General features: G+C 40.4%; 1 protein-coding gene across 1 annotated transcript; it reads left to right on the forward strand.

Moving 5' to 3' along the window:
• Positions 1 to 22,067: 22,067 nt before the first annotated feature.
• LOC136571943 (olfactory receptor 5AP2-like) lies at positions 22,068 to 23,000 on the forward strand. The gene has a single exon (XM_066572561.1). The coding sequence runs from the start codon at positions 22,068 to 22,070 to the stop codon at positions 22,998 to 23,000; it is 933 nt and encodes a 310-aa protein (XP_066428658.1).
• The last annotated feature ends 4,062 nt before the right edge of the window (positions 23,001 to 27,062 follow it).

Here is a 27,062-nt window from a genome sequence, read left to right on the forward strand (position 1 = left end):
GGAGCCTCAGAGACACCCATGCATGCTGCCACTTCCAGTCCCTATCCGTTTCTGTGGTGTTTCAATGACTTTCTCATGTTTTCAGGTGTTCCACACAACCTCCCCCATGCGGAGCATCGGTCAGCATAAAAAATGCTTCAGTCCTCCATTGACTTCAATGGAGTTCATTACTCGAAATGGACTCTCGAGCATTACGAAAAGTTTGACTCGAGCAACGAGCACCTGAGCATTTTCATATTCGCTCATCTCTATTCATCTTACTTGGATTGTCCACTGTCCCTCACCTACAAGTTACCTTCTTCATCAGATTTTTGAAAATGTATGTAATTATTATATCTGGAAATCTTCTGCTGATCTCCACTGTGAGGATCAATCCAACTCTACACAGCCCCATGTACTTCTTTTTGACCAACTTCTCTACTATAGACATCTGCTTCTCCTCATCCATTGTTCCTGTGATCTTAATAAACACATTGACCAAAGACAGAAGTATTCCCTTATTGGGATGTGCAACGCAGATGTACTTCTCCTTAGCTTTCGGTTTATAGAATGTGTATTACTTGCCATCATGGCCTATGATAGATTTTCTGCTATTTGCAGACCATTGCACTGTAGTACTATAATGAACAAGAAGTCCTGTTGTCACTTATCAGTGGGATCGTAGAGTTTCGGATCCATTAATTCTCTCATGCTGGTGACCCTCACATTCCAACTTTCATTTTGCAAGTCTCGCAATGTCAACCACTACTTTTGTGAGGTACCTGCTTTCATAAGAATGGCTTGTGGCTATATTTTTCTTATTAAGTTATCTATTAATATCACTGCAGGAATTATTGCTTTGTGTTCTTTCTTCTTGACTCTCTTATGTCCGTGATATTTTTAATATTCTGAAGATTCGTTCCTCTAAGGCCTCTGTCACACGGGCGTGTTTATTCGTGCGTAAAAACGTTCGCACTTCGTGCGTTAAAAAAAACGTGTGACCACCAAAGATAGAACATATTGGTAGCAATGGACATGGGGTCACGCTTTTTTTTCTAACGCACGCAGTGCAAACGTTTTTTTAATACGAATAAACGTGCATAAAAATGCCCGCGTGACTGAGCCCTAAAGGGAGGCAGAAATCCTTCTCCACATGTTCTTCTCACCTCACAGTTGTCATCATGTACTAAGGAACCATTATGTTTATGTATCTACGACCTCACTCAAATAAACATGCACATTACTCTAGTAAAACAGATACAGTAGTGTCTATTCTCTATACAACAGTGACTCCACTGGTGAATCCTTTTATGTATAGTATGAGAAACAAGGATCGAAAAGACTATTTTCAATATTTCAAATACGAAACAATGTCACTAAAATTATTTACTTAAAGGGTTAACTCAGCCTACTGCAATGATAAGTCCTAATGTCCCATTGCTGTGTCAGGTAGCTGAGTAACCAGATGCCTTCTTCTTTATAGCCCCAGTTTTATTAAAACTTCCTACTGCTGCATACTGCCTGGCATGATTTGCCATTTTGAATGGTTGCTTCTGATGACATCAAGCTTGGCATCTTATTTGAAGAAGATTACATAGATTCCTTGCCTGCAGACCAGACTGAGGTAATATCCTTGCCTGGATATTTCTTCTGTGCTATTAATTCTGTTTTTGACTCCTGATCCTGTACTAGACCTTGATCTCACCCTTGTTGCTAGATCACTCTTCTGTCTCATCCTTTAGATGTGTTGCTTGGTTCCTGTGGTTCTAGTCCTGGTATTGAATCCTTCTGACTTTTATTTTGACCATGATTCTATCATTATTATTAGTTTTGTATTCCTGATCTACCCGAATACCTCTGTCCATCCCTTTACTTTCCATATACTCCCTCCTCTCTCTCTCCCCCCCCTCCTCTTATCCTATCTCCCCCCCCCCCCCCCCTTCCCATACCCTCCTCTATACCTCAACCCCTGTTTCACTATAAAGGATGAAAATGTTTGATTAGTAGTTTATAATGTCTCTTGTGATTCAAACCACAAATGCAATTCTAGCCGGTACAAATGCCTAGAGACTTAAAATTCTTTGTAAAATACAATGCTTTTATTAAAAGATGTACAACACTCAAATGTACCAACTGTATTTTCAAGCACATGTGCAATAAAAATTATTGAGAAAAAAAAAGCATATCATGTTGATTTCACCATTGTGTCCAAGTAAATCAAATTTGCACATCTAAAGGGAGGAAGTATTTTTTGATACGCACATGTGACTGATTTAAGCCCTATTTACACGTAACGATTATCACTCAATTCGCTCAAACTATGTCTTTTGAGTGATAATCATTGCATATAAATGCTGCCATCGTTTGCTTTTTAGCTGAACAATGATTTTTAGTTCAGCCTAAAATCCATTGTTCAGCCAGAGAGCTGATAGCAGGGACCACGCGCTGTGTTTCTCCACAGGAGCACTGATATCATTATATTGAGCTGCAGTCCCATGGGAGAACAAAAGAGCTGAATGCAGATAACAGACCACCTTCTGTTATCTGCATACAGCGCAGGGAGGCTCATTTACATGAAAATGAAGCTGATAAGCTACGTATGGGCATCAGTGCCAATTAGCAGCTTATGCAAAATTATTGCTCAAACTGTCAATCATCCTATCTTTTGAATAAATTGTAAATGATCATCTTTGCGTGTAAATGGGACTTTAGACATAAACCTATTTACTTGACTCTCTGTCCAGAACAATGATAGTTCAGCATATTCTAGTCAAAGTCACACAATTGTAATTAAAATGGCTGAATAAAAACTAAATAATTATACATTCAGTACATGCCACTACACAGGGGTCTAAGCATCAGCTTCCACTCTTGCCCCAAGTCTCGCAGTCTCTGCCTCTACTCGCCCCATCTGCAGCTCCATTTTGGCGGTACAATGCAGAGTCTTTGTTGGGGTGAGTGTAAAACTTGTAGGGATGCTGCCCAGCCAGAGGCCAATAGGGGAGTTGCTACTGGCTTTTGCCAGACAGCATCTCTGGGAGTACTATAGGAGTTGCTAACACTATTAGGGCCAGTGGAGGGGACACTATGGGGGTCACTGTTACTACTGCAGCCATTATGTGGTCACTATTACAACTAGGACCTTTGTGGGGTTCACTATCGCTACTTGACCACTATGGGGGTCACTGCTAGTACTGCGGCTACTTTGGAGCACTGTTACTACTGTGCTTACTATGGAGGTCACTATTACTACTGGGGCCAATAAAGGGGACACTGTTACTACTGGGGCCACTTTGGAGTCCTATTACTACTGGGACCATTATAGGGGTCACTGTCACTACTGCAGCAACTATGGGGTCATTATTACTACTGGAACCATTATGGGGATCACTATTACTAGGTTCATTATGGGTCTCATTATCACTACTGGGGCATTTATGGGGGGCACTGTTACTACTGTGGTGGTGATGTTACTACTATGGTCAAAATAATAATAGTGACCACTATTGGGTCACTATTATTTTGACTACTATGGAAGTCATTATTACTACTGGAAACATAATGTGGGTCACAAATTAGGGTTTGTTCACACAGCTGTAAGCATTTCAGTCATTTTTGCTTACGTCCACGTTTTTTGGCTGCTTTTGTATATTTTTAGGTGTGCAAATATGTTGTGTTTATGTGCACGCTAAAAGATTGCAGACAGGCTCATTGAAATGGTTCGCAAGTATGCAGTGAGTATGCAGGTTTTCTGCATAGTCACTAAGTATTTGCACTGACCAATTCACTTCAATGGTCTATTGAAATGCATAATACACACTATAATTGGTTATGCTGCATGATATCTTTCATGTCTTTGCACATGATATATAAAAATACTCATATGAAAAAAAACAATGGGTTCTATTCACTGTGAATTATGCACAACAAAATTAAGCTCATAATACGCTGTGCATATATGCCAATGTGAACAAGCTCTTACAATACAATAACAATCGGCCCTTTGAAGACAGCCAGAAGGCTGATGTGGCACTAGGTGAAAATGAGTTTAAAATCACAGTGATGAAAGACATACCTCACATAAAAAGAAGCCATATATGCATCACCTAATAAACTGCAGTGCAGGCTAAATCACCATATACCCTAATAGCATGCAGAGAAACAGATTGCAATATAAGGGAGCTAAGTGTTCATGTGTTGAATAATATGCAACCACTCACCTCAATCCAGATTGGGGAAGGGGTGACTCCAGACAACATAGTCCGCACATAGAATCTCATACTGGCAAAGCAGTGGGTTACCCTGTATCATCACAGTGTGCCACACTGGCAGTGCATCCTGGGTTCCCCCAGCATCTATAGAACACTGCATACAAAAAAACACTGATAATTGCAGGTGTTAGTTTGCATTTTTGCCAAAACACGTAATGTGACGGGCCGTGGCAAGGCCACTACACGTCCATCAGAACCTACGCTATCTTTCTAATATCTAAAAAAAAACACAGAGATGAGATTAAAAATGTACAAAGTCTTGAGTCACAGAAAAGAAAGCCAAAAAAACATCACCTGATACTGCAGGAGGAGCCCAGGATGCCCTGCTAGTGTGGTGCAGGAAGAAGCACATGAAAATATATATAAACAATAGAACACATATATCATTACTATAACAGTCCCTCCTTTTGTTTCTTAGAGCAGCTAGGAGAACAGACAGCCAGGTACTTACAAATGCCCTAGTAACATAAGCCGGAATTCCTACACAACTTCCCCGGATTCCCCGACTGATGCACCCGTAGCGCTCACAAGAAAAAGTATCTTGAAATAGTGCTGTAGGAATGCAGAATTAATATAAAGCAAATTCAATATCAAAGTCAATAGCTAAAACCTCATAATATGTAGCAGGGACAGCTCTGTCAATAGTCTTACAGATGAATCCTCGAAGGCACGAAATAATGCAGCAGTCACTAATAGCAATAGTAGCAAGAACAGTGACTAAAGTTCTAGCAAAAGATGAAATCAGTGGCTCTATCTCCCGAAAGTATCTCTCCACCAGTCACCAAAGGGGCTCAGAGATGCCAGAATTTGCTGCTAGTTCTTTAGAAAGGCTAGTTAGACCCTTCAGAGGCTTAGTTGTGGAAGAATAGTTCTGTCCTTCAAGCTGAGCATCTGTAGTGATGGTTAGGAAGACTTGTTATGGACCAAGAAGTCTGGGTTCTAGAGTTTTGCAGAAGTGTCTTTTGGTAACCACCCAATCTCCCAGCTTCACTGAATGAGTTCCTTCTAAGCTGTCAGGATCTGGAAGGGAAGCAAATATTTGAAGCAAACTAATATACATTAGTTAAGTGTTTTGTGAGAGAAATAACATAATTTGTCAAGCTACCATGCTGTATCTGGAGTTATCATGGAAAGTGCAATCCTAAACTTGGGGCCGACCCAAAAAGTACCTCATAAGGGCAGAGGCCTATTCAATTAGGTGTGTACCTTATGGAGAAGAGTGCCAGGGGCAGGCACCCAGTCCATGGTCTATTGAACTCTGCCATGGCCTTCTGGATCGTAGTTTCTAAGGTACCATTTAAGCTCTCTGCTCTACCACTGCTTTGTGGATGGTAAAGAGCATAAAAGACCTGCTAGACTGGCTACCCTGAAAACAGGTCTAGGCAGACCAGAACATACTCATACCTGCCCACCCCTAACAGTTGGATGTAGTATATTTGAAGATGCTAGAATGGGGAATCAGGACAAGGGGTGCACTGCATGTTAGTCTGTACAGATCTATCAATGTTGTTCTGTGCACAAATCAGGCAGCCCTGTGTGTACTTAGCTGCGGGGTGCTAAATCCTGGTGCATTCCAGTGACTAGCAGCCACATCTGCCAAAGCTGTTTTGGATAGGTGTGTATTTCCATGGGAGGTCAGTGTCATGATGGGATAGGGGCCTGTGGAAGGCAATGATTGTTGGATACCATCCAATTATCTCCAGTTGTCTCTGCCCCTCCTGCTGGTTTCCATTGTTCCTTTTTTACCCCTGGATTGCCTGCTTTTGTAACTGAATAAACAGATCATAATCTGACAGAGGTGGCATCTCAGGAGGTACCTATACCACTCCAACCCCTGAAGGATCAAGTATGGGCTAATTTCCAGTTGCCTCTTTTGTGCCATTGTTGGAGTGGCCTTTTGTTGTGCTTTCAGGCCACTCTCTCGGGCAGCAAGAGGGCTTCTATCAGTGCCTGTATACCTTTAATGTTTTTTATTGGTTTTCATTTGCTGTCAAGAATAACCTTGCTCTCCAAATGGGTCCATAGGCATGAGCAATGCCAAAGGCATAATGTTAATCCTTGTTGATGTTAGCCATGTTTTCTTGAGCATGCTTGCATGCTTCTTCTAGAGCTCGTAATTCGCCTTTCCTGGCTGACATGTGAGATAGAAGGGCTCTGGCTTTGACCACATCATAAAAGGAGAGCGCAACATAGCCTGTATAGTACCTGCCTGCTTGCCCATACCTCAATCCATCCACAAAGAGTGTACAATCAGGGTTGTCTAATGACTGATCAACAACATGACAATATCCCTGTCTCTTGCGCTATTAGCTAGTGCATAGTCATGTGTATCAGGCTGAAAGGAAAACTATCAGATGATTACCCCCCCCCCCTTTCCCTACTTTTCCAGATGCAGCAAAGTAGCGGGGTTGAGGGTGGTGCAGCGCCGAATTGGACATGTTCTGTGTCACGAGCAGAGCGCACTGTAAGAGAAGGTGATGTTCTGTGAACCAAAGTTTGAGTGGAACCTGTGGCCTAATACTGTCACAGGAAAATTTGACAAAGATCCCGAGAGGGTCAAAACGTAGCAGTGTATGGAGGAATAAAGTATTTTTTTTCACTTTATACGCCTGGATTCCTGCCATTGCATCGCTTCTCTGAAATACAGGAAAATTTTAAACCAATCTCAAAACTTTTGTCCAGCTGTTGCTTCTGTTTCTAACACAAGTGAGTGCACCACAAGCAACATTAAAAGGCTTGGTATTCCCAGGGCTGAGGAAAAAAAAAAAAAAAAACTAGCCCACAATCTTCAGGGTGTGAAAAATGTAGTGTTTTTTTTTCTCCTGGAATGCCTGGTCAGTCAAACAGAAAGATTTACTACACAGGCATTCATCTACAAATATGTGCACTTCAGCACAGTGTTTATCATTTGTTATCCTGAACTTCTGACTTCATAAATATAATGCCACAGCTGCAGTGTACACTGACATGTACATATGCAAACAACAATGTGTATGAAATGCACATCCCACACTGAGTGGCCAGTAAAGTCGTATGCGTAGGGGAGAGGAATTTTTTATCCCCAGTCAATATCGTCATCACACATTTTACATTCACCACAGCTTGAACACTTGTTATAAGCTTCCATCCATCCGTGCAGTCAAGTCTTTCTCTCTTATAAATATTAATACCATATAATTGTCTACACAAAATGCTTACTGCATAGCATAAAAAGTCACACAATTACTACCACTCCCCTTATCTGCATACAAAGTCACTTAATTCTCCAACCTAAACAATCCCCCCCTCTGGGATTCCTGTTATCAAGGAGAGATGGTGAAAGAGAAAATAAATGAAACTTTAACTGTTTCTAGAATCCTACAGCTAACCTTAGTATCATAGTTATATTTTTCCCATAATAGGAACACTTACTGGTCTCACATAAGGGTGAGACAATGTGTTTCTCTTACATGACATTATCACACCGAAAACACAACAGTAACACTATTTAACAATTAAACTCACCACAAAAGAATCACAGAACTTACATTTACACAAATAGCAGCAAGAATATACCTTAAGATTCCTGTACCTTTCCTATTTGCCCAATCTTATACTAAGACACTGTAATTCACTTCATTCAAGTTTGTCTTCATTACAAGTCTCTATTCATTTCACGCAGGCACCAATCCCAGACTCCTACATTACAAGTTCAGTCACACTCTTTTCCTCTCCCTCCTCCCTTCTCTGTGTATCCAATTTACAACAAATTATTTGAGGCTGAAGGGGGAGGAAGGTGGACGAAGGGAGGAAGCAGCTTCAAAAGGACCAAGCATTCAAATAAAAAAAATTCCATTTGTAAGATAACCATACCACACAGAGCCAACATTCAAGCCATTGCCTGTCAACTTCATTTAATGCTACTGTAGCTTTTATTCATTCACTGTCACCCCAGGACTATCTGCATTACATAATCATACCTTCTTTCTCTGAAAAAGTCTGTACTGCTGCCTACTATCCCTGATCCTTATCAGTGCTACTGTCAGCCATAGCAACCTGTCCCCTCAGTGCAGACACTACCTGACACTTGTCTTAAGGAGACCATACGTATTCCTCTAAACTTTATACCTAAAATCTAGAAATGCTATGAATAAATATCCAAAAGTATCATACTCAGCTTATCTCATAGCAAACACCTAAGACAGACAACATATCATCCAGACACAGAGGACACGGGATGGAGGGGTTCTGAATATTCCTATGCCATTCAGAGAAGGCACTCATCATTGGTTTTGTGCACTACTACCAGTGCAAGCATCGGGATGTTAGGTAAAATGCACATCTATGGGAGGTGAGAAGCCAGATTTGTGATGGAGAACATATAGAGTGAAATGTCTATTTCACTGTCGGAGCCAGCAGAACAGAATGTGCTGGCCACATTCTTTCTGCCAACCATTATCAGTATATGCAGCCTTGCTAGAAACGCACGCACGTAACCTCAGGGCACATTTTAGTTTGCTAACATTTAACCCTCAGGCGTCATTTGATGACACACTGCTCACCATGCCCATTGAACACCTAAGATGTCGCCTACATTCCACCTGAAAACATGTGATGTTGGACGTCCATGACGACAGACGCACATGCCCGACCAGATGTACGAAGACCATAAATGGTCCGTCCAATCACCTGCTTTCGCGTGTTGCTTACACAATTTCCAGCAGTTAACTGATAATGCTATAAAATATGCTATACGCCTACTAATAAAGCAGAGTCAAGGAATACGTTTTACACTGGCAGTCTGTCTTGTGTGATCTCTTCTGTGCATGCACAATCTCTGAGGATTAATCAGGCAGGGTGCAAACATTCATATTGATTACGCCGTGGACCCTAAATAAATCCACGGCAGCTGGCACCCAACTGAGGCCGTGGTCGATAAAGGGCCGGACGCGACAAGGCAATCCTTGGACCTGGCGGGCCCAACCAACCAACAATATGAACACAGTAAGATAGTCAACAAACTGTTCACGGGAGGATAAAATTAATTGAGTTTTGTCTTGACAGACTCTTCTCCGGGGGAAGTCAATAGTCTCTCTGGGGAGATAGAGGGTGCTGACTGACACTGTTAGGGTTAGGATTACTCCCAGCAGGGCAGTGAGATGACCCCAATTGTACCAGTGCTCCGTGTATGTATGTCCTGCTCAAACTGTAAGAAGAGATTGTTGTTGGCAATAAGTACGCATTGGCTGGGTTATAACCAAGATTGATGCACAGTATGCAGGAGATTGTTGTGGATATGGTCCATTGGTAGAGGACTGTCCTCAGATCAAAGTGTAGAGGCATACGTGCATGATTAGATCCCTTCTAGTGAAAGCAAATTGCTAAACTGTGTTGCTGCTGAATTGTTTGAAAGTACAGGACGTGATATATTGTGCCCAGTATCAGGAGAGTGTCCACTGAATGTTAACATGAGATAGGCCATCTATACCTTGACGGTCAGGTGGTGAGAGACCCGCCCAGTAGCTTCTGAGAAATATGGGCAACAAGCATAGCGGAGAGAAAGGTTACAAGGCATGTGATTTGGTGGCAGAGAGAGAGGATCAATTTATGATTATATATATATATATATATATATATATATATATTCAGTCCAAGAGTGTAATTGTGTCACCTATAGATACATACGGAAAAGATGTAGGATACTAGGCAGATAGATATGGATATGTGTGCGTATATATATATATATATATATATATATATATATATATATATATATATATAATGAATTCAATGAATTATACTGTCTTAGAAGGCAGAAAAGATAGGAATTTTAAGGTACATTCTTGTTGGGGTCTGAGGTCACAAATGGACGTTCAGTGATGTACTAAATTGTTAGAGCAGGCGGGGTTTCAGTAAAACAGGAGCATTAGACCCTGGCGGTAGAAGAGAAAAGGAATCGTTTTATAGTTTGTGTCCCCCTATGACATGAAGCAAGTTCATGCAGAATTTGTGGACAATTATGTGACAAATAACTACTACTGTTTATCTTGTATGTCATGATGTTATGTTATGTAATCTAATCTTTGTTGTACGTTTTAGTCTTTTACATACAAGTGTAATAAAGTAATACCCCACTCACATCTGTTGGGGCTTTTAAGAATACAAGGGTTAAAAATTCAGAAAATGTTGCACTGTCAGAATCTCTTTCTGTTTTCTCTTTCTTTATGAGTTTAACTGCAGGGAATAGTTAAACTAAAACAACTTTGGTCAGTCTGTGTTTTATATTCACAGAGAGATAACAGAGTTATTTTGAAACGGTGGGGGCTGTCATTCTCAGACTTTACTCTTTTGTTCAGGGTAACAGACAGAGAAGGTAACCAGCTGCATAGTCCACCATGGCCACCGGAAAATACATCTATGTTTGCCAAATCCCCAAATTCAATTGCAATCACATACAGTGTTAAGTAGTCACAACTGTCTGTAAATTTACAACATAGTAGTTACATATTAGACATTAGAAGTTCCCTGTCCTATCCGGAATGTCAGTCAGTGGGAGGGGAGGGGGGCTGAAACAGCACCAATACCTACGCATTCCAAAGACACCAGCGTTTAACATAGCGTATAACAGCTTCAGTAAATAAGGAAGATGGAATAATATCTCAGTCACTCAGCAAACTTTTTCACACACTTTCTGACCCGGGGGAGGTACCCGGTCTGCTGTTTAAGACTCGATGGTGTGTAAGTGTGAGGATCAGAGGCACCCCGACAACCCCATGGGCGTGTTTCTGTTGTCGGTGTCTCTCTCATCCACATGCTCCCCTCCAGAGAGGTAAAGCGTGTGTGTTGTGTATATCGTAGGCTCACTCACGTATGTGTTTTTTCTGGTGGTGAGGGGTCTCTTAGTGTCTGCGGCCCCATCTACGCCGTCCAGAAGTTCTTTCTTTTTGTCCTTATAGGTGGGTTCAACGTCGCACCTTGTGAGCCAGGGCTCCTTGACCTGTATACAATGGAAGAGAGAAGCAAAACAGGGAGGGAGAGGGGGGGGGGTGGTAGGTGGGAAGAGAGTCGGGATAGAATAGAACCATCATTAAAACTTGTAAAGTCTCTCTTCACGTTGAACTTTCTTATAGCACCATGGGGAAAACGTAGAATCTCTCTATACTGTTCTGATCTATATGCTATCCCCTGGCAGGTGGACTCGGGAGGTCGACCCCCGTACAACCCCCGGTTCTCAGCCCCGCCTCAAGTTCTACCCCCACTAGATATAGTTGATCTAGGTCTGATAGTTCAGTTCCTTGCTGACTAGGTGTGCAGCGTAAAAAGGGCCCTCCTCTATGGGTATTCCATCTTCTCTTTCTATTGTCTTGTCAGCTTTGTCTAATTCTGGGGTTTTTTGAGAGTTGCTTCTGCTGACTACAAGCCCCTTTTTGATTCTATGGTGTGTTGGCAATGTGCTGTGGCTCGTCCAATAGAAGTCCTTTTATGAGTTTTGCAGTTTCTGCAGTCCGTCTGGGTGCCAAGTAGGAAGTCTCTGCATCACACCTATACCAGGCGGTGGGCGGGTTAAAGTTTAAATCGGTAACTCAATAACTCAAAATGTCTCGTAACATTGCTTCTGTCTAGTAGGTCAGGTGCTCTACCCTTCAGGACTGATTTTTCAATACGAGGTGAGCAGCTTTTCTTGCCTTAAGATGTATGTTTAGGAGCATATTTCTTGCTTTTAGGAGATTTGAACTTCGAAGTTATTTTCCAAGGTTCTCCCTCTGGTAAGGGTGGGATGCCTGAGTGGTGTTGTGTTGGCAGCCAGGAAGGTATTTCTATTGGATCGATTTTCAAATGTTGCCAGATCGTGCTGAGGTCTTCAGGGGTTCTGACTGTCAATCTGCGTCCCGACTCGTTGATTGACAGACCAAGTAGGAATAACCAGGAGTATTGGATTCCTTTTGATTTTAGCACTTCTAGGAGTGGTCGCAGCACGCGCCTTTTCGCTAGAGTAGAAGGTGCGATATCTTGGAAAAGTTGGATTGGGACGTCGCAGTATTTGAGTGGTTGGTGCGCTCTTGCAGCATTAAGTATAGCGTTTGTGACTATGTAAGAGAGAAGGCCGCAGATAACATCTCTTGGTAGATCTTCTGCTCTGGGCTTGGGTCTTATAGCTCAATGAATTCTTTCTATTTGGGTTTGTGCGGCCCGCTCTTCTCCCAGAAGTTCTGTGAATATCTCACCAGCAACTTTGTGTAGGGACTCCACAGCCCTGGATTCGGGAAGACCTTTTATACGGATATTGCAACGCCTGCTGCGACTCTCTTGGTCTTCGATTAGTGTGAGAGCCCGATCAAGGTATGAGCGGTGGGTTTCTATTACCTGAGAGGTAGCTTTTGCATGTTTGATAATAGCAGAGAATGATTCCTCTAGGTCTTCCACCCTGTGGCCGATTGGTTGTAGTTCATTTTTCATGTCAGCGAGCTCTGACATTATTTGTTGAGTCACTTTAATAAGGGCTTTCTGTAGGAAGGATTTAGAGATTTGAGCGCTAAGATCACATTCATCATCTTCCATATCGCTGTCTTGTGACACAAGGTCTGGTGCATTTTGTGATGAAGGTGGTTTCACAAGCGTGCCAGGGGATTGTGAACTTTTTTTTAAAAGAATTTCTGCATGTCAGCTTGGTTTTTTTGTCTTCTCGGTGTCTCTGGCGGCTCACAGCTGCATTCTCTTGTGCCTTTAACCATTTTATTCTATCGATGGGTCTGGGTGAGGTTATAATTGGTTGTATGGATAACCTTGAAGTATGGTGGTCTTAAGGTATTTCTCGTACCGTGGGTCGAGAGGCGCCTTCCTCAACACTATATGGGCTCAGTTAGCCATCTGTGTGGACTAGCAATTGCCCATGGGTAAGGGATGTTGTGAGAGTTCACAGAAAAATTATTAGATTATGGCAAGAGCAGACTTAAACTCTGAAGTCCAGTAAAATTGTGTATGTTGTGGTTCTGGGCATACCAGAATCAAAAAAAATTAGGGGTATGCCTTTAGGAATCCCTCTGTTTCCTCTTGTGACAGTCTTTATTTTGAATATATCCCCTCTTTCTTTGCTTTCAGTTGTGAGGCTGAGGGGAGGGGGAGAGGGGAATGGCGGCGAGTTTTGGCGGGAAAGCAAGCCCAGAGGGTGCCGGCTAGGAGGTGAGATGCTGCAGCTGTAGCCTGGGCACTGGCTGCACTAGCAGCTGTATTGGTGGGCTTTCTGGGGAGACCGGTACTCACTGTCCCTGCTGTAGTCACAGTTCTCCGTGTCGGGCGCCCCCGCTCCTTCGCCCCCGTTCTTGGGTCCGTCCGAGCGGGCTTCTCTCGCTACCGCTGGTAGTCCACAGGACTCTCTTTAGTTTTACTGTGTCCCCGCCATTATCGGAGGCTTCTCTGGGGAGGGTCCGCTGACGTCCACTGGTCTTTTTTAGTGCTACGTGTGCGTGCTACTTCCCCGGTCTATGCTGGAATCCAGCTCGCTGCTCCAAGTGGGTTGCCAGGCCCCGATGTTCTACCTCAGCCGATTTCATGGGGAAACCTCTTTATATGTTCCTCGCACTACAGGGAGGTTGTTTAGGCTGGAATGAGGAGTGACTGCTGGCTAGGAAACGTCAAAAGATGCCAAAAAGTCCTTTATTATCATAACAGTTGGCTATCAGCTTATTTATCTGAACCTCCGACCCCTTCCATAGATGTCCTGAGATAGATGTAATGTAACACGATCACCATATGTCCACGTTTCATTCATTTCAATGGGGTCACAGGCAATACTTGAGTTCAAGCACTCAACTATCTCCAATGGCCCAGTCTGAATGAATAGAGTAGTGATGTGCATGTGCGACCCTGGCTGCAATCTTTCAGGGACATTCTTGAACCCCGGTTTCTGGATCGGTGGAAGTCCTAGTGGTTGGATCCTCACCAATCAGCAAGTTATTCCCTACCATGTGGCTACAAGATAACTTGCTTTCATGGGAAAAGCATTTTAAGGCGACCTTCCAGTCAAGGGCAAGAAAAGATGGCCGCATGGCTTTTCTGATGACCAATTGCACACTGTGCATTAGTATGCATCAGTAGTCTAAGACACTACTTGCTGCTCTGACTCTCACTGATGCTCACATGGCAAGCAATGACTAATCAGAGTAAGACTGGATTCACAGGAGCGTGTTGGTATAGCATATTCAGTGCACGTGTCTTGTGCACGTAATAAGCTGTACCAATCAGGGCCATGGACGGTCATGTTGTCACTCACATGACTTGTTTTAAATACGTGTACAAGAAAAATCGCAGTATGTTCTAACCTGGTGCATGGAAGGCACGCAGCCAGGTATGCTCATCTGAGCCCAGCTTAACGTGTAGTGTCTTAGGCTTCTAAAGCATACTAATGCATAGTGTGTGTCCATCTTTGTTTTTTACAGGACCAGAGGGTTGCGTTAAGGTTTATTTTCATAGAACTAGAATGGTTCTTCATACTGTTCACATCTCATTTATGGCCTCTGCTTAACATATACGCAAGCCATATGTATATCTTAAACAGCTCCCATACAGTGGCATCCCTTATAAGGTCCTTCTGTAAAAACAAAAGCATATTTGTTTAACATATGCTTTTTTAAACTAGATACCGCTGTATGGAACAACGCAGCCTAATACGCTATTACATCCTTTTTTTTTAGTTGTGCTTTATACTCTCTTATGGTTGAAGGAGGAATGAGAAGATGATTTATACAGGCACTATTTAACAAATGTAAGCCTAATGCGTGTAATCACTTGTATTTCAGCGCATTCATATAAAGGGTGGACCCACTGAAAACTTTGCTATGGGGTCCAGGCTTTCATTGTTATGCCCCATTTACAAAATAGAAATGATATCATATAATATAAAAATCAGTAGGGAATAGATAACAATTTACTCCATACTTTCATTTTACTATATAATTGCTTTGGGAAATTGAAAAAGTTTCTGCTGGGAATTAGGAAGTCTGAATTGTAAAATATATAAGAGACAGTTTTTTCTCACTCGTTTTCAACAAGAACACAGAGCTGCTGTATTTTTCACCTTATTTCACAATGGTGTGTGGTGAGTAAAATTTCTACAATAAAAAAAGTCCGGCACTGTTTCAGCCAGTAGAGCAAAATGTGATTGTTCCCAGTAAGAGAAACCAAGTAATCTTGTAGATATGGTCTATTGTAATGGATAACAAAAACACATGATGTTAATGTGAGCTTTTGGACTTGTACTCTCAGTTCTTCATTAAGATGCCTTAAAATATTAAAATCAATGGATGGACAAAACATTGAAAATTTCCCTTAATTTTTTTAATCCAATAATGAAAAAAAATGTATCTAAAACTTAAATGATGCATTTGCAAGACTTTTTAAATTGGTAAATTGATATCTGACAATTAAATTTTTTAGATGTTTCTATTTGCTTTATGTTTTTTTTTTACATGTATGTCTGTTGTTATTGCTAGCCATTTAGTCAGTCACGACCCTCGGTAACCCTAACGGCAAGCTCTGTCATGCTTTTCGGTTTTGAACTGCTTCTTTCAGTTGTTTCATATCTATGCCAATATCAACTTTAACAGTATCAAATCATCACGTTCTTTGGCGGCCAGTTTTACTTTTGCCACTGATCTGTCATTATAGATTTTTCTAGCAACTGTACGTGGCGAAAATCCTTGAGCCTGATCCCAGTCATCTTGCCCTCCAGTGATATATTGGGTCTAATATCATTCAGGACTTGTCTTTGTTACTCTTGCTGTGCAGGTTATACTCATCAGCTGTTGCCAATGCCACAGCTTGAATGCATCAATGCTCCTTCTATCAGCTTTTCTCGCAGTCCAGCTTTTACATCCATACATGACTATGCACTATCCTACATTTAGTTACTATGCAGATAACCCTACTTTTCCAGATTTTGTCCATGTTTGGCATTGTGTTTCATCCCAATGCTATCCTACGTTTTATCTCTGGCACAGATTCTCCAGCCTGGTGAATTTTCGAACCAAGGAAGATGAAATCCTGCATGCATTCTATGGCCTCTTTGTCGATTTTGATTAGAATTTAGACATTTTTTGCAGTTATCATAGTTTTTGTCTTCTTTAAATGCAGGTAGAGGCCAATTTTTTGGTTTAAATCTTACATATCAGCTGCTTTGGACCAGCTTCTGTTTCTGTAAGCAGAATTGTGTCACCTGCATAACGGAGATTGTTGATGTTTCTGCCACCTATTTTCACTTGATTTCCAATTCGTCTATGTCAATTTTTCTGCATGACCACTTCCACATTTAGGTTAAACAAGCAGTGTGAGAGAATACAGCCCTGTTGGATGCCTTTGACAATTCCAAACCAGTCTGTGTTCCCATACTGTGTTCTCACAGTGGCTTCCTGATCGGTATAAAGTGATTTTATCAGCTCAACTAGATGTGTCGATATGCTCAGCTCTTGTAGGGCCTGCCATAACTTTTCATGGTTGACGCGATAAAATATCTTAAAATAGTTGATGAAGCACAAGTAGATATTCTTTTGATATTCTCAAGCCTTTTGCATGATCCATCATTGGCTTGCAATATGGTCGCAGGTGCTGCTTCCTCACCGGAATCCTGCCTGCACATAAGGGAGTGTTGCTTAGCCTACGGATCTTAGTCTTTCCTGTATGTTTTTGAGAAGGATTTTGCTTGTATGCAGAATGCATTGGGTTGCATAAACCATATGTTTGTTGTCCTGAGCCAATTTCAATGTCAGTGTTTACACTAAACGATTATCCTTAAGTTATGCAGGATGCAGTGATAAACTGAATGATTGTTCTGTTTACAAGGACCCTAAATCCTTAATTAGTCCACAGATTAAAGTGTGAGAGTTTAATTGGTTTAATGTCCCATTTAAATGGGGCGGCACTCGTCTAAACAACTGCACGAGCGCCGACATCGTCACTAAGTTGTTAGCACTACTGCAGAGCGTTTAGACAAGCAGATCACTGGGTTCTCTCTAGCTTCTCACTTAGTGTTTCACTGTGAAGCGTTGAGTAGGGAGCATTTACACTCAGCGAGAAGTCAGCGACGCAGTGATAATTTTCATGCTGGTTGAAAGTGAGTGACCAACAAACTTTAAACAAATAGTGCACGATGGCTGTGCATTTATCCATGACAATTATTGTGCAAATTCATTCTTTTGAATACATTTTGTGCGATAATCATACCATGTAAATGGCCCTTTAAATTATGTTGATTCAGATACCTGTTTCCTCCACTATGCTTCTTCCACTATCCCTGGACATGATGCCCCTATTATCTCTGGAGTAGACTCCTTAGAATTATCTGAAATCCGTGGGACATATTCAGTGTTACAAGTGTATCAAAAATAGTCATAAATGTGTATTTCCATACCCTCGGGTCTCTGTGGGATTTGAAATAGCCTCTTGATACAATTTTTATATCTTCTACGTAGTGTACATATATGCTACCAAAATTTTAAGATTTTTGTAACAACATAATTGTATGAGTTTTTAGGTTTTTTTCCAGGATCAGTTGTATTTTTAATGGCATTATTTAATGTGCCATATGATGTATTGAAAATCTTTTAAAAATGTTTAAGTGTGGTGAAATGAAAAAAATGCAGATGCACAATTTTGAGGGGCAGTGTTAATTTTTATATTGTTTATTGTGTACAAATGACATGTTCATTTTAGTCTACAATTTAGTATGATTATGGAGATACCAAATTATTATAACTTTTTAAATGCTGTACTGCTTTAATCCCATAAGGAACAGGCTGTTTTGTAGCTTAAGGGCCAGAAACTTTTTAGGGATTTTTTACCCATGTGGTAGTTTTACTGCCCTGTTCTTGTTTTGTTTTTTCCTTTAGCTACCAAAATTATTTCTGCTGCGTTTTTTTCATGACATATAAGGCTATTTTTTAAATAACTTTTTTGCTGACTTTTTTTTCCATTTTTTAGTTTTACTGGGGGTAAAAAAATTTTAAACATTTTTTTATTAGTTTATTTACACTAAAATAAAGTATGGAAACAGGTTCCTCAATTTGTTTCAGACATTTTGATATATAACATGTATGGTCTTGGATTACAGGGCGCATGCAGCAATGGTTTTGGTTGGCGTCGGCTTTGGGTTATTTCCTTTTTTATGTATATATTGTTGTTTTATTCTGTAATTTTGTTTTATTTATTTATGTAACTATACTTTTTACCATCTGTCCCCCAGGACGTCACATAAGACCACTGGGGAAAATTCACATGTTTTTGGGGTTTTTTTTATTTGACATTTTTCAACTGCAGCTGGGACATCTATAGGAACCCCAGTTACAGGGGGAAACATCCCTTCTAGTGACATTAGCTTGTCAGGGTCTAGTACAACCCTGCAGCTCTGCTATAGCAGGGAATGCCAGCAGTCACATGACCCCCAGGCTACCGTAGTGGAAGTTATACTTTCACTTTCACTTTTTAGTACACAGCACTGATTGATTGCTGTGTACTAGGGGAAGGAGAAGGTAGAAAGGGTTAAAAACCCCTCCTGCCTTCTCATGTGGGTTACCAGCTGTTACTAACAGCTGACAACCCGTCCTGCTTCTGATTGATTACAGAAGCAGGAGGCTTTAATCCCAGATGTAATTTTACATACGGCTGGGCTTAAAGCCTGGGAAGAGGCGCCGTATATTTACTGTGCCTGGTCCTAAATGGCTTAAGGAAAAAAAAACAATGTTATGAAAAATTTGCTTTTGTCAATATATTCTTATCCCTTATGTGAAGGGTAAGCTGCAGTTTTTATTGCTACCATTTCATATTTGCCGTGACTTTTTCATCACTTTTAGTTTTAAAGTTTTTTAAGAGTTGAGGTGCCCAAAAACGCATTATTTTGGGATCATGTATTTCTTTTATTCTGGTGTTTACTATGTGGGATAAATAATGCAATATTTTAATTGTTTGTGCTTTTACAATTACATCAATTGTATTTTCTTAAATTATTTACATTTTTATGGGAACATAAGAAATGGTTTTTTTTAACTTTTAATATATATTTTTTAATCAGATCTTTTTTATTGCAAAAACTCTGAATTCTCCATTATCAGTTTACAACAGAAGAAAACATTAAGAAATCATATGAACAGTACCACATACAGAAGAGCATAAAGCACTTTCCCATAACAGTAACAAATTCCTATATTAAACCCTTTTTCCACTTCGGGACTTTAACTTGCAATTACTTCATCATTTGTACCAAATACTGGAGTACTTCAGTACTGCAGTATAATGTATAGTATTTTTTTTATTGTTACCATGACTAGAATGGCACCCATATATGGCAGGCCCTGGAGCCTTCAATAGGCCCCAGCCTGCTTTGCTAACTCATCCATACCCCAAGTTTGCATTCTGAGTTGAGTAATGGAACAATGAAGAGGGGATCCCCCACCTACTACTTTTATGCAGTTGTCAGCATTGATTTTGGAATCTAAGTAGTTAATGGCCATGATCGGAGTCAATTATGACTGTGTTAAGAACAGCTGACACCCATCGAGCATGAAGCAAGCTTTCAAACCCTTTTCATACACCCTTTACAACTAATTCAGAATTGATCCTCCACTCCAAGCTCATCCTGTTGTTCTGTTACTTTTTTACATATTAATTTTTTTGTACAATATGTATGAGTTATGTATATGTTTATGTGTGTGTGTTTCTTTAGATACTTTGTTATACTATGCCATCCCTGATGAAGAGAACTAAGTAGTCTTAAAAGCTTGTACCGTTAAGATAATTTTTTTTTTTTGGCCATTAAAAGGTTTAAAATCTACAAGAGTATTTGGTTTATCTTACTGAGAACAATAACACTTTCTACTGAAAGCAGGTTTTCCTACTGGAATTTTACCCCTTGTAGTTGTGTCCAGAAAGTTACAGCAGTCATTCTTGGCACGTACGGGGCACTTAAATTATAAGTAACCTACTCTTCTTAGAATTGCACAGTTCCTGTAGTCTCCTGCCTCATGTCTGTAGTTCTACCTTCTCCAATTATACACTCAACTCAGTGTGATACCTGATCTAAGGGAGTCTGGTTAAGAACTGCTGTATAGTCACAAAATACATTTTATAGCAAAGCAATGGTGTTTTATTACATTGGCCCAATGGGTGGCTCCACATGATGTTTTACCGCAAAAATTGTAGATTTTTTTTAAATTTAAGTGTTTAAATGGCTTGTTAGGGAACTCTAATTTAATACATGGGAGCTTCCATTCAGAAATCTCATTGTGAAGTTCAAACTGACTATTCATGTTTATCCAAAAAAGGGTGGAATCTGGTATAGGTCATAATTATCCAAACTTGACAGTTGATTCAAGAAGCAGCTCTCAAATTTAGAAAATTAAGGGCCATTATCGTGATTTTTAAAATTCATTTATTATGCAGCTCTCCCCCCAGTATATATAAATGAACTAGTGCTACTTTGGTTAGTTATTTTTTTTCTATCAGAAACTTCTGGCTTCTTTTTTCTCACATGGTTATGTGATCTTAGTTCTGAGCAGCTTCAATCTGCTAGGTTTATGATATTAGTCAATTTCTCAGTTTTTGTGAAGCTGTTACATGATTCATACTTTGAAAACTGCCTAGAGGGGTAAATAAACACCCCTCCACTATCACAGTTACTGATAATGATCACAAAGCTCCTGTCAGACAGGTATAATAGAGGAGATCAAAGCTCATCCTTCTGACTGTATACTAATGAGCTGTAGCTTATTTGGGCGAATATAAAAAGGTAATAATTTATTACCTAAATTAAACTGGTCCCTCAGCAGGCAAAAAATGGTATAGCGTCAGCTAAGGCTGCACTAATGCATTCATGGGATTGATGTGGACCTGAAAGTAAAAAATCTCAGCCTCAAGATGGTGTTTGATAAGCATCACACAGGGGGTTGTACTGCAAGGAAGTGGCTACAATACACAGAGGAGACCTTCAGAGAGTGACAGGCAATAACAGCCAGTAAGGGGGCAGAACAGAAAAAAGTGTTTTCACTGGATTGTCCCTTTAATATAGTTTTAGGAGAATTCTGAGAAATTAGAAGTTGGCTAATGGTCAACAAAGCAAATGGTTTTCTTATTGAGGTGGGTAACCTTATATTTTTCATTCTTTGAAAACTGCGACTCAAAAGTTTTCTTGTTAATTAAGGATTATAATCTTTAAGGAATCATTGGGCATAGTGCCTTACTACTGCGTCCAAGAATTGGTTAGAAAAAACATAATCAGCAGGAAGGGAACACAGAGACTGTCAAGTGAAGCAAAGGAGTTGGAACCAGATTATTAGGGGATCCGTAAGATGATTTTGACTTCTTTTATTGTGCAACACTCTAAGCTTTTGAAAAAAAAAATGGCTGCTGGCCACCCCCTTAAAGTAATTATTGAATGGTGGTCAACCTGTAGAAGGTATGATTGAAAAAGGCACTCTACATAGCTCTAAAATGCATTGAATTATTTTGTCAGTTTTTTTCAAAAAAAAAAAACCAAATGGACTTTCTTGGGGTATTACTGACTTGCCTCTTAGTTCTTATAGGGAGTAACTGCAAGTAGTGCCCAATGTTTTTCTGTTTTAAGCACTACATATGAGAGATTTCCTCTATAGTGAATTATTTTATCTTACAAGAGCGCAGAGGAACTATTTTTGTGTTTTTGTGCCTTTTGTGTATTTTGGTCTTTTGCAGAAGAATAGTCTTTTTATGTTAGGCAATCTTTATTGGGTAATATGTGACTGTCTCTTATTTTATTGTAGTTTGGTAGCAATTTTTCTTATTATTCACTTCTTATATATATGGAACCATCTGAATGTTATGAAACAGTCAAATCAAACTACAACTGATAGGTTTATCTTACTTGGGTTGTCTACGGACCCTCATCTAAAAGTTATCTTCTTCCTTATATTTCTAATAATGTATTTAATGACTATATCAGGAAATCTTCTACTGATCATCGCTGTGAGGATCAATCCAACTTTACACAGCGCCATGTACTTTTTTCTGACCAACCTCGCCATCATTGACATTTCCTTCTCCTCCTCTCTCATTCCTGTTCTTCTAAAGAACACTGTGGCTAAAGACAGAAGTATTTCCTTATTGGGTTGTGCAACACAGATGTATGTCTCCTTAGCTTTGGGGTCTACAGAATGTATTATACTTGCAGTCATGGCTTATGATAGATTTGCTGCTATTTGTAGGCCTTTGCATTATAATACCATAATGAACACAAAATTGTGTTTCCAGTTATCTCTGGGATCATGGAGTGCCTGCTTCATTAACTCTTTTGTGCAGGTAACCCTCACATTTCAACTTTCATTCTGCAAATCTCGCAATGTCAACCACTACTTTTGTGAGGTACCTCCTTTCATACGAATGGCTTGTGGAAATACTTTACTTAATGAGTTATCTATATACATTGCAGGAGGAGTTATCGTTCTGTGCGCCTTCCTGTTGACTCTGATCTCTTACATCCATGTTATTTCCAGTATTCTGAAGATTCGTTCCTCTAAAGGGAGGCAGAAATCCTTCTCCACATGTGCCTCACACCTCATCGTTGTCACCCTCTTCTACGGGACAATTATGTCCATGTATCTACAACCTCACTCAAACAGACAAGTATATTACTCCAATAAAAGAGACAAGGTAGTTGCTATTCTGTATACAACACTGAGTCCAATGTTGAATCCTTTTATATATAGCATAAGGAACAAGGACGTGAAAAAGGCTATTTTTCAGTCCTTCAAATAGACAACAATGTCACTAAATTAGGGTCTGTGTTTGTTGAGAAACTACTCTTATCCATGGGTTTTGTCTTGTATTGCAGACCGGATCCATTCACCTAATCCTGCATTTTTGGACACAACCCATAGACTAGAATGGCTCTGTTTCCATGGAAAATTTGGGGGACCTAAAATTTTGGATTAAGTTTTCCATGGGCCCTGAGTTGTGGTTGAATTTTAGGCCCCCTCCAATCCTAAAGTTTTAAGGTAATCTCATGCTCAATGCATCCTGTGGACATGCTGTAACATGACTAAACTTACTGCATAGATACTTTGCCAGAATCAGGCTTACTACAGCGATATGATATATACACACTATACAGATACACATTGTGCAAGCTCAGTAAGCGAACCCTCACTATTAGACAGCTGTATTGCAGTGTACTACCATATATCAGTGCATGTTCAGGTGAATGAAAGCTATGTCTGCAATACCATACACATTAAGGGCTCAGTCACATGGGTGCATTGGAGCCCATGTTACTGCAGCCAGGAGATGGCCATACCTGAAGATGGACGTCTCTCTGCAGCACCGGGGGGAAGAACATGTGACCGGCTTCATTGCCGGTCATGTGTTCTTTCATCAGCGCTAGACAGAGACGGCCGTCTTCAGGTACGGCCGTCCTCTGTCAGTCACACAGGTGCATCGGCATCGATGCCGATGCACCCGTGGGACTGAGCCCTTTAAATGACAATGGCATTACAATACTACATATATTGTATGCAGCCAGGACTGCTATAGCAGATACATTTTTCATAGGCCATACAGAAGAGTATGTAAAAAAAAGTCAGTCAATCCTAAAACACCAGCAAAGGCACTGGACATTAGTAGGGTTTGGGACAATAAAACACTAGATGTCAAGGACTAGGACAGTAAGGCACTGAGCACTGGCTTTAAAAATTCTTTCGATATTTCAAGTTGACGTAGCTATCTCAATTTCCTAAAACATTTCTCAATTTACCTTAGGCCTACCCTAAGATTTGAACAGCACTATCAACCTACTGTAAATTACATAAATGTGGTGCTGAAAACCCCAAATAAGCAGTAACATACTGCTTTGTAGCTGACCTGATCTTTCATTTCACCATCCTCTTACAGGAACACTTGGGGAAAAACTAACATACTATTTTATACTTAGTGAAAGGCCCGATGGGGCAGTGTATGACAAAGGGATTGAATCTCCATGTTATGCACTGCCCGGTATTGCCTTTTGCTAGGCATAACACAATGAATCAGTTTTGCATGGAGTACTCCTTTATTTGGATGTTAATCTTTCTAGTTACAGATTTACTTTAATTCAAGAATGCATACTAAGTTAATTGACTGTTCACTGTGTTTTTGTCATCTGCAAACGTACCTAAGCCTAATATTTCCAATTTGGTATGTGTTACTACCATAACTCCTAGGCAGCACTATCACTGTAGTAGGGTCATATTTCACTCTTATCTTTCCTTCACTACCTATATTCAACCTTTTACATAGGCTCATATTGCCTGCACCTCAAGAACATCTTCAGAGTCCACCTGTTTCTTACTGTGGAAGCCACAAAAACTCTTATTGTTGCCCTGATCCATTCTCATCTTGACTGCTGTAACTCCCTAATGACAGTTTTTTTTCCTGCCTAGATTCTCTTCTCTCCAATTCATCCAGATTGCAGCAGCCATGCTCATTTTCTGTTTTACACCAAGGCCTGTGCCAATCACTTCAACGATGCCTTTACGCTATGCCCATCACTGCACTGATGCCTCCACTCTGCACCAGTCATTACACTGATGCTTCTACCCTGTACCAGTCACTACACCAATGCCTCCATCCTGTGTCAGTCACTGCACTGATGCCTACACTCTGCCAGTCACTACACCAATGCCCCACCACATACTCCAATTTATAGTAATCCCTCTCCTCCATAAAGCTCTCAACAGTGCTACACAACCCTATATCTCTTCCCTCATCTCTGTCTACTGTCCTACCCATGCTTTCTGTTCTGCTAATGATTTTAGACTAAGTTCTTCCACTATTCAAACCTTCTACTCCTGTCTCCAAGATTTGTTCCTGCGGTGCAACAGTTTTATGGAATGCATTACCCAGGAGAATCAGGTTAATGCTCAATGAAGAATTCCCAAGGTACAGATCCTCACTAGTGTTATGGAATATCAATGGGTCATGTGGCCCCAAAGCGACAACCAAAAACAAAACAGGTCAGAGTGTGTAGAAAGCCCTAGTGCTAAATAAGTGAAAACCCAATAAAGGTAAAACTACCAGCAGAGAGAGGGAACACTATTATTAAGGCCTCGGTCACACGGGCATTTTTTCCCGCGATTTGCGCATGCACATGCAATCCGCGTAGATATAGAACCAATGCTTCGCAATGGGATTGGTCAGATGTCCGCTTTTTATGCGGATGTGCGATAAATTATAGGACACAACGATTCGCAGAACGCGCCTATCTGCGTTCTGCGCATCGTTGTGTTCTATATGTGCGCTAAATGGGGCCAGCGGCAGCAGCGCTGACCCCATTGAGAACATATACTTAAAGATCATTCTCCTTTGCCAAAGCTGTAACAGCTGTGGCAGAGAAGAACGATGTTGGCCCATTGAATTCAATGGAGCCGGCAATACAGCAATGGGCTGCCGACGGGCGCGGGATGAATTTTCGGGAAGAGCTTAAAAATATAAGCCCTTCCCTGAAAACCATCCTAAAATGTGTAAAAAAAAAAAAAGTATACTCACCTTTTTCCTGAATTCATGAATTGGTAAGTGAGTGCTGCCTCTGATTGGCTGAGTGCAGGGACCAATTAGAGGCAGCTCTCAGCTATTGACTGACAGCCTAAAGAGGGAGGGCCTAAAGAGGGAAGAAGCAACCTGAGAAGTCTGCCTGAATATATGCCTTTATGACTTTCACCATCATTGAACTTACATCCTAATACACTTGATATCTGTACATTCACAGATATCAGTCCGTCACTGACTCATACAGCTTTATGTACATTACTCTATTTATATCAGATGGCTGCACTATTGTACAGAATAAGCAGTATTATCTCTTGTGTCACCCCTATTTTCTCATAGATTGTAAGCTCTTGTGAACAGGGCCATTACTCCTATTGTACAATCTGTATGTAATTTCTAATTCTGTTATGTTCCCTCTAATTTATAAAGTGTTGTGGAATATGTTGGCACTATTTAAATAAAATTATTATTCATTGGTCCATTGTAATATTTCTCATTTTGAGATTCATTTTTAGCCATTAACATAATATCAATACCAACCAAAAATATAATAAATAATATGTTATATTAGTAAGCTTATATTTAGGAAACCAAAAAAAGGAATTTTAAAAAACAAACAAAAACTAAACTAACCTTTATTATTTTATACTTAAAATGCTTGGACAGACTCAAAACATATATATCAAATCAGACGGGGACTTGGTTATTGATTAAAAACCAAGACCGATGCTGCACAACCCAATAACAGCGATTGTGCTGTCACCAAGGGCATCCACAATCCACCCAATCACATTTAGATATTGGTGTGAAATATCACTGATAAGCCCTTCATTTCTGGTAGCAGCAGAATCACTAAATTGGGAGGAGGGGTATTCCCTTTTAATTAGCCTGAGAGCTTCTTTCCTTGCTTTACAAACCAATAGTGATTCAATCCACGAGGACATAGGCAGTGATTATATTTCACCTGTGATAGTCATTTATAGTGTTTCCACACTACCCTCCAATCCTAAATTGACTGCACACAATCAAAATGTTGTTTATTAGCCCTTCATTCACAGACACTACAAAAAAAGAGAGAGAAATAGTGACCAAAGGGTAGAGACAGTAGGAGTATGCTACTAGATGAATAAAGAACACACCACTCCTCCCTGGTCACCAATAGTTTCTCTTACATTCACAATTAAAGAGGTGGAGGTGAAGGGGTGAATTTATGAACTCAAATGTCACAGAAGACCACAGGAGTGCTGTTTGATTTTTAGAACACACTTCTTGGACTTCCCTCTTCCACATGTCATGATA

The sequence above is a fragment of the Eleutherodactylus coqui genome, chromosome 6, assembly GCF_035609145.1.
Source record: "Eleutherodactylus coqui strain aEleCoq1 chromosome 6, aEleCoq1.hap1, whole genome shotgun sequence".
NCBI classification, from domain to species: Eukaryota; Metazoa; Chordata; class Amphibia; order Anura; family Eleutherodactylidae; genus Eleutherodactylus; species Eleutherodactylus coqui.